Source organism: Benincasa hispida, unplaced genomic scaffold, assembly GCF_009727055.1.
Source record: "Benincasa hispida cultivar B227 unplaced genomic scaffold, ASM972705v1 Contig1575, whole genome shotgun sequence".
NCBI classification, from domain to species: Eukaryota; Viridiplantae; Streptophyta; class Magnoliopsida; order Cucurbitales; family Cucurbitaceae; genus Benincasa; species Benincasa hispida.
In genome coordinates this window covers 26,138-35,376 of record NW_024064138.1, presented here as the reverse complement: position 1 = coordinate 35,376, position 9,239 = coordinate 26,138, and the positions used below count along the sequence as shown (strand labels likewise).

Below are 9,239 nucleotides of genomic sequence, written 5' to 3'. Positions count from 1 at the left end.
ATTCCATCTGGTGTTGCTGAGTTCCTAGCTCCCAAATCAGACGAATCCCTAAAGTGGTAGGTTTGAGTTGGCGGCCTGACCACTCGCACCCATGCAAATCAAAGGATCGCCCTCAATGGCAGAAGTTCTCAACTCACTCAGGATTGAGGTCATGTTACCTATGGTCATCCTAGTGAAGTGAAGTCTCTATTATGAATGGTGTTATATAACGAGACATTAACACTTCATGGTCAGATCTTATACAAACTCTTTGTATAGGATGCCCCCATTCGCATGTCCCCTACACGAATGATCTGAATCAGACCATCTATGACAAGTCATAACACTTGTAATTATTCCACAAAACGGGCCACATTCGTAGCATTACATGGATAAGGTTTCCCTCCTATATCCATATACTATTGACCATTTTGGTTATCACTTAAAACATGATCCACTTATATGTCACCACATACATGCTTAAGTTACATAAAGACAATCAGGGATTTTAGTTTATTGGTTTGTGGTAAAGCAAATAAAACATTCATATAAGTAAAATCAAGAAGTGAAGTAAATATCATATATTATATATCACAAGCGTTTGTACAAAGTGTTTACAAACTACAGGACGCCAGACTTTAGAGTATCAACTCCAACAATGTATATGTGAAAATTATGTCACAATAAATTGAAAAGATTCGCTTCTGTTCATAGGTACTCTTGTATAAGAGTTCCTTTACTGATATATCAAAAAGTGTGGGTTTGTTAAAAGGGAAAATTTTGAATTTTGAATAAAGGAAATTTAAATTTGAGAATTTTGTCATATGGACAATTTTTCATATGTTGAAGGTATGCCCCTAATTATACATTTTGAGTTTGTCACCCATTGCAAATTCCATTTTTTAAAGCTTTTTTAAGAGTTTAAGAGCATTTATAAAACCTTTGAAGGTTCAAAAGTATTTTGTGAAACAAAGTACAAAGTTCAAGTGTTAATTTAAGACATTCTGGGGTAAAAATCTTTAAAAAATACAATTATTCAAATATTCCCCGATATCTTCAAAAAGTTTCTTACAAAACAAACATGGTTATCTAAAAATGTCAACATCTATAATTCTTGATATCCATAATTTTAGATATTTAAATATTTCAGTTATCTACATTCCTAAAAAATAAAATGGCCCCAAAAGGTATTAATTGATCCTTAAAAAATACTTAAAAAAAATTTTCCAAACAAAAGTATCTTTTTTAAAGGACTTCTTGCATATGTGGAAAAATAAGTTTAAAAAATTAGGTCCATAGCCTAGACTTATTATTTTTACAAAAATAGCAAAATCTAAGCTCAATTCACGTGATATGCTTGATACTTTTGATACATTATTGATATATACTTGATACACTACTGATATATACTAGATATACTTGATACCCTTGATACACTTCATATACTACTAGTATATTCCTGATACACTTGATATACTATTGATACACAGTTGAAAATGACTATTATTTAAGTGGTTTAAAATGTTTCATAAAAATATTTTTTTTGAAAAACATTTTTTCACTAGTTATTCAAAGCATGCTCAAATTGTCAAAATTAATATACTAAACCGAGTTTTAGTGATCTTTAAGTTGAATCTCCTTGATCTATTGTACATTTGTACTTAAAAATGAAAGAAACAACATCATTTGAAAAGTTTTGGATGGGATTTTCTAGATTCCCATATATAGATACTTAGTAATATTGTAGTTTTTATTTTTTAGTAAGATATTCAAATTCATATTTAAAGTAATATTTATTTTATAAAAAATCTTAAATTATATACACTATTTTTTTTTTGAGAAAAATAAATAAAACAACAAACTATATTAATTAAAAAAATAAAATTAATAAAAACATATATATTATATAAGTTCAAATTATATGAAATTAGTTATAAATTAATGAATAGTTGTAAGGGCATTCTTAGAACATTATGTTATCTACATCTATAATTCTTAATGTCTATAATTTCGGACAATTAAATATTTTGGTTATCCACATTCCTAAAAAACAAATGCCCTAAAGGTATTAATTAATCCTTAAAAAAACTACCAACAAAAGTTTTATTTTTTTTATTATTTTATTTTTTTTAAAAAAGGGCTTTTTGCAGATTTTGCAAAAAGAAGTTTAAAAAATTAGGACAATTGCCTAGATTTATTATTTTTGCAAAAATAGAAAAAACCAAGCTCAACCCATGATGGTAGTTATTATATTATAAAATTATAATATAATAACTCGTATATTTATAAAATTAGATAAATTCTCCTAGTTATTGTCATACTTCAATATAAGTAAAATCCATGATGGTAGAGATAATTAATCTGGATTTCATATTCATTATCCTCAAAAATAGATAATTTATTATAACAAAGGAAAATGAAAGGGTAGCTAGAAATTCCTCAAAACGCAAGAGTAGTACATGAAATTGGATGTCGTTTTGAGGTTTGAGAAGGATTATTTAATACATTTATTGAGGCTTCATTTTGAGAATAGGATTTCTTTCAAAGAAATTTGTAGGTCGAAGTTCGAAGCCTCCAGTGAGAGTGGGCATTATTGGAAATTCATCTTGACTTGGATGATGGTGGAACCCTATTGTGTGCCACAACACAATATCCTTGTTGTTGATGTCCCTATTCCTGTCCTCCCCAAATTATTATACACACTACTTGGTTATATTATTTTTCAAAATTAATTAATTAATTAATTAATAATAATAATAATAATAATTGAAGTCGATACGATACCGTTGTGTTAAAAATGTAAGGGTCTTGTCACCATGTCCACGATCGACGTACATGCCACCAGCCCATTTTTCAGATTGATTATAAGGTGTAACCCATATATCATAATCACAAAGTGATCCTCGAATTTGTGGATAATCATCCTCTGAAAGCAAAGGAATAGCCATCGGTCCCGGAATTAAACGATACCTAATAAAAATTTAAAAACATATATATAAACAATCATCAACTTGGATTTCATTGGATATCATTTTATTTTTTGTAATGTGTAAATATTAAGTTTATAAAAGCAAAAATGTTATCTTGTAATACTTATAAAAGTTTGAGGGTCCAATTTATACAATCAAAAGTTCAACAGTGTAATTGCAACTATCACCACATTTGAGTCATAGTTTTTGCAACTTGTCGAAAAGTAAAACTTTTTTAATCTTTACTTTTTGAATTCTTTCTCTCATTTGTCAAAAGTTTAAAGCAGTCGTATAGAATTTACCAACATAAAATTTTTTCCTTTGGTAAAAATACAATACTACTATAACTCTACAAATGAAATAGTTAGGAAACAAAATAAAATTTTGGATTCAGTGGTGATTTAACTTACCCGACTTTGTTCCCCACTGCAGTTTTCTTATTTGGGTTCACAATGTGCAACTCCATTGGTTCGGTCAGTTGGAGTCTAGCATCGAGCTCCTTCTCTATCTCTTCCTTCACCACCGACCAGTAGCTCTTCCTCGGCGTCGAGCCGTCGGTTTTAAAACTCTTCAATTTAGTTTTAACAAAGGAATTTTCCTGGCCGTCGATGTCCAGATCTAGATAATATGTTATGAAATGGTCGTGGTTTATGCCAATTGTGTTTGGGGCTACTAGTAGGCCATAGATTTCCTCATTTACCTCGCTTTCGTGCTTGTACGGTGTCGTTTTTCCTTCCATGATTCCTGTTAAACTCACCTGTGAAAGAAGAAACCCAGAAAAAAAAAAATGTAAAGTAGCTTATAGCTGGAAATAGCATTTATAAACAATGATTGAAATATCCATTGATATGTCTTTAAATCGAAGGGTCCAACATTGATATCTTCAATATCTGTTGATATAAATGTTTTATCGATATATCCATCAATATATCTGGAAAATTAAAATATCTCCAATGATGTCAATATCAATATTTTAGTTTTTATTTGTAATATTAATTTTCAAGAAACAAATAGTTATTGAAATTTCAAGAGACACAACGGATCTTTCATGTGAACTGATTGAGAAGCCTAAAATTTTAGAAACAAAAAGTAGTTGTAATGTATTAGTATTACCGAAAGTTTGATGGTGCCACATTTTTTGAGCTCCCAATCCAATATGTAATCATAGTTCCCAATCACCGTTATTGTCCTTATCACCAAGCTCACCTCCCGCCTCACTTCTCTTATCTGAAATTCAAATTATATTTATTTACACAATATTTTCATATATCAAATTAAATATTCCTAAAAAAGAAAAATCAAATTAAACACCTTTTAAAATGTTCTTTCTTTTTTTTTTTATTAAAATTTAAAAATAAAAATTACCAATTCTCCAGGAATTACACTCTCAGTGTGGCGCCAAGCAATGTCTCCGGCATATTTCTCAAACATACAATACGCATTCTCCAACTTCACCGGCTTTCCATCTTGGCCGCCATGGAAGGCGTCGAAGAACACGGCATTAGGAGGACAGTCGTGGAAGGGCTTGAGCGCCACCGCTGACGACCCCATCCCAAATTCTCCAGCGTCCATAAACGTTCGGTAATACCACTCCACTGTCGGATCTTGGTACGGTACGAATAGCTCTGAGATGTGGCCTCGGTATAGAACTTGTCGTTTTTTCTGTTGGTCGATGTCGTATATAGACGCCGTTGATATTATGACTCCCACTCGCATGTCGAAGCTTAGGTGAAAATTCCAATTCGCCCAACTGTTAAGAAATCAATGTTTTAAATTGGTTAAATCATCGATGGATTCAAATGCTTATGCGATCTTAGTAAATTTAATTTTATAAATACTTAAATACTCTCTACATTTTTTTTATTTCACCAACCATGTGGGGTAAAGATTAAAAACTCTTGGTCAATAGTATATACTTAAATAAATTGAGTTATGTTTTAGGTTTGTTATTCTCTGTACTTATGAACTGAAACCATGTTAATCATCTATCAACTAAAAAATTTAAGTTACTGGATAATGGTAAATTTAACTATATCAATGGAGACTATAATTTGTTTTTAGATTGGCAATTATGATGTATTCATATGCCTTTGAACTATTTCAAAACCCTTAATTTTATCTCTCCATATCTTGTTGAACTAAAACTAAAATGATGTTATTGTTCTGAGGATATTTTATTTAGAAAAAAAAAATCCAAGATTTTTCCCTTATGCATTATTATTGAACTTAAAAGATAAATAATTTAGGATATGTTTGGTAGGATGCCTTCAAATAGAAATTTTAAAATATGGGATTCAATGAAAATAGAGTTGTATTTTATATTTTCAAATAAATGTTTAGTACAATTAAAAAATTGGAATCTAATATAAATCATTATTTAAAATGTGTTTGATATTATATTTATAAATCATAAAACTAGTTATAGTTACTTGATACTAAAATATTATTACATTATTTATGATCATTTTTTATGTTTAAAAAAATTATATAATTATTATTTTGTAATAGTATACAATTTAAAATACATAACTTAATGTCTATTTTAATTTCTAAAGAACATGTATTGAGTTTATAACATGACATAATGTATTTCTATATGTTATTATCTTTATTTAATATAATTCTGCATTTAAAGATAGTTTGAAAGTATGAAACAAAATGTTTTTGCCAACCAGACAAACTTAATGTTTCACCTTACCATGGTTGAACTCAAAATAGTGATAATAAAAAAAACATAAAGACTAAATATAAAAAATGTCTTTGAACTTTGAACTTTGAACTTTGTGTTAAAAATATATTTGAACCTTCAAAAGTTTCAAAAAAATACCTTTAAACTTTCAAAAGGATTTTTTTTTTAAAAATACCTTTATTGTTAATTTTAGATGGTCACCGTTAATATTTTGTTTCAAAATACCTCTGAAGTTCAAAAAGTTTCAAAAATACCCTTCAATTTTTTTTAAAAAAAAAAGTTCAAAATAACCTTATTGTTTATATGTGAACAAAAACCATTAATATTTCATTGGAAAGATAATTGTAAAATTTCAAAAAATAAAAAATAAAAAATGTTCCTATTGTTAGTATGGTGCACAATTTGAAGTTTTCTTAAGTTCGAAAAGAACTATTTCTAAATAAATTATATAGATATCCTCATTTATTTTTTAATATAGATATTCTCTTTGATGTTTTCAATTCTTACACAATTTTCTAAGTAACCAAAACTCTAAGTGAAAACATTAAAAACCCCACTGAATCTCACAAATTTTCAAAATCAAAATCTCCCCTTAAAATATATACCAAAACGACAAATAATTAAATAAAAGAAATATATATTTGGATATTAAACACAATACTCAACTATTATATATTATTTTTGTTAAAATATTTAAATCCTAAAATACCTTGGTGCTTCCATTATTTCATTTCTTCTTGTTTAGTCCACACACCTTAATTGTGGACATTTTATTTTTTTAATTATTACTTTTTTTAAAATAAAAAATGTCAAATAATTAAAAAAAAAAGTAAGAGAATATTGAAGAAAATAGGCAAGAAAAATGATGGAAAATAGAGAAGTATAACAGTATTAACGATTTTTCATATACTAACCATTAAGGATATCTTTAGCTTTTTTTTTTTTTTTTTTTAGTTTAAGGGTATTTTTTCAAACTTTGAAAGTTCAGTCGTATTTTTATATAAAATACGAACTGTTTTCATCTAACAGTGCGGTTATTTTTTAATCCATGTTTAGAATTTAAGGTTATTTTTAAAATGTCTGAAAGTTAAATGATATTTTTGATATAAAGTATAAATATTTTTGAGATTTTTCTATTGATAAGAATTTCCCAAAAATATATCGGTTTCAAGTCTGTACCTTGTACATCAGTGGTAAATAAGTGGCCTTGGGAAAAGATATAGTGTTAGGCTTTTTGTTTCTACTACAATAATAGAAAACTAATGACAAAAACAATAATGGAAAAAAACAAAAATGGAAAAGATGTTTTTTCAAAGTTCAAACACACCTTTAAATGTTACTAAATAAAAGTCTATTTTTCTCCTTAAAAAAATTACCTGACAGTGTGTCCTCCAACCACAAAGCTAGGACCAAGCGGCTGATGAACATCAATCCGGTTAGTCGCCGCCACGAACGGCGGCCGCATAGTAGAAGCTTGGTACTCCGTTCCCTCACTCTTAGGCATAACAGAAACTTGAAGGTCTTGAAATTCCGTCAACACCATATCATCAAGATCCACCGTCGTTTCAACACCCTCAATTGGCCTCAACCAAACATTCACCGTTGATTCCTTATAGAAAAACAACACCTTCACAACCCTTTTCGTCTCACTTTGGGCCTGTCCGTACCACCCAATTGTAAAAACAGACCCCACAACATCCGAAAAATTCAACCCTCTTTTCTCAATTGACTTGATCAAAGGTGGGTGTTTGAGCGATAACTCAATCGCTTCTGACTGTTCTTCTAGGGTTAGTGTTGGAAAACCCGTACCTTGGTACACATGCTCCGATATTATTGAGCCTTTGCCATTGGCTAGGCTCACGACAAACTCGTGAGTTTGCTTGTTTGCTCGTACGACGACAAAAGCTTGACGTGGCGGAGGTGGGGAACGTGGATTCGCGAGCCATGAGAGGACAGCGGGTTTGTTTGGCTCGTCGACGCCGACGTAGTGAAAAGTGAGGGCACGGTTGATGTTGTTGAATTTGGATTTTATTGTGGAGGTGACGGTTTGAATCTCAAGTGGAGATAGAGGGTTGAAAGGATGAGAAGAGATGGAAGGAATGGATGTGAAGATAAAGAAGAAGAGAATAGGGACTTTAAGAATCGAGAGAGCCATGAGAATAAAATTCATAACGTATTATCTTGAGGTTTTTGGCATGTGTTGGGGTAGGTTATTTAAAGGCCATTCAAATGAACCTACACCTATCAATTGTGCAGTTGTGATAACATCCATTAAAAATCTATGATTTGGCAAAATTTTTCTTTTTGTAAAATTGATTTTTTCCTACTATGTACAGAATGGGGAATGTATGTATTTAGGTGTACCTTAAATTGCACATCATCGTTATTTTTCAAGATGAATTATTATATTATTTGATGGTTGTAACTGTGTCACATATCTTTAAATGAGATGGTGATACACATGGCTTAAAATGTTTATAACAATTTTATGATAAAATTTAAATTTTGATTGATTAAGTTTAATTGATGAAATATTGTCATTCATATGAAAATTGTTGGTTGTGATAGAAATTTTCTTAAACATATAATTTTTAATGGAAAGATAACATTTTTTTAATGAATAATGCTTATGATAAAGTTTAAATTTGAAAGATTTGACACAAATAAAAGTAAAGAATGGGAAGAAAAAAATTATAGAAATAGATGGATAAATAAAATTTAAATATATATGATGTAACTAAACAAATATCTTACTAATCTTGAAAAGGACAAAAAAATACAAAGATATAAAATTTTAACGTGTTTGATAGAAAGGTCCTTTTTTATGTACAAATACAATTTTTTTATACATTTTGAGAAAATTGGACAGTTGGTCTATTTTAGAGGCCCCAAATAAAGAATACCCCACTTTTTTAAAAATAATGTTAACGGACTTTCGGTTGATGTCATGGATGAGTAAAGTTGTGGATTTGTCCTTCCTTCAGATTTTTTTTTCTTTTTTCTTTTTTCTTTTTTTCTCTTTCCTTCTTCTTCTTCTTCAACCAACTTCGATAAAACCACGTACCAATTTCGACAAGTCCACAGGAGCAGCTCTAGGTGTGAGTGTGAAGAGTAGCTCCAACCAACTTCTATGAAACCAAAGTTCGAAGCGAGAGCGAGAGCAGGAGAACGAGACAACGAGACAACAAGACAATGGGACAACAAGAGAGAGAGGAGAGCGTTCTGTGAGTGAGAAAACGAAGAGATAGAAGAAAGGGAGAGCAAAAGAGCGACATGAGCTTTTTCGTATGGGCGAGTTCATTTTGGTACTCTCACTCGAATTTGACATTAACAAAACCAAAAAATCTCATTTTGAAAAAGAAGGAAAATTTTCATTGTCCCCTAAAATTTGGTTCATCCATAAAAAAACCCTTTTACATTTTAGGTTAAAATATCATTATGGTCCCCATACTACGAAGTTTTTTGAATTTTAGTCTCTATACTTTTAGTTATCCAATTTTAGTCATCTTACTTTTAACAAATCTTAAATTTAGTCTCTCAAAGTTAATTTTTAAAAAATTAAGTAAATAATAATTATGATTTTCATGTAAGAAATTAAAATA

General features: G+C 29.7%; 1 protein-coding gene across 2 annotated transcripts; it reads right to left on the bottom strand.

The window, feature by feature from the left end:
• Positions 1-2,326: 2,326 nt before the first annotated feature.
• LOC120068938 (primary amine oxidase-like) lies at positions 2,327-7,834 on the bottom strand. 2 transcript variants are annotated; one of them, XM_039020575.1, is made up of 6 exons: positions 7,014-7,834; positions 4,314-4,698; positions 4,062-4,175; positions 3,359-3,705; positions 2,764-2,949; positions 2,327-2,655 (listed from the first exon to the last, which is right to left on the bottom strand). In XM_039020575.1, exons 1-6 carry the CDS (start codon positions 7,805-7,807, stop codon positions 2,487-2,489), a joined length of 1,995 nt encoding a protein of 664 aa, XP_038876503.1. In that variant the 5' UTR covers positions 7,808-7,834; the 3' UTR covers positions 2,327-2,486. The 2 variants fall into 2 exon arrangements, with proteins under 2 accessions (XP_038876503.1, XP_038876504.1); XM_039020576.1 differs by lacking the exon at positions 2,327-2,655 and having other exon boundaries at positions 2,770-2,905.
• Positions 7,835-9,239: the final 1,405 nt, after the last annotated feature.

Bases quoted from the DNA above. Each gene is read 5' to 3' on its own strand.
- LOC120068938 (XM_039020575.1), bottom strand. From the start codon at position 7,807: ATGAATTTTATTCTCATGGCTCTCTCGATTCTTAAAGTCCCTATTCTC. The intron at 2,950-3,358 runs GTAAGTTAAATC...AATTTTTATTAG, and splicing joins GCAGTGGGGAACAAAGTCGG to GTATCGTTTAATTCCGGGAC. The intron at 2,656-2,763 runs GTATCGTATCGA...TGGGGAGGACAG, and splicing joins CTTACATTTTTAACACAACG to GAATAGGGACATCAACAACA.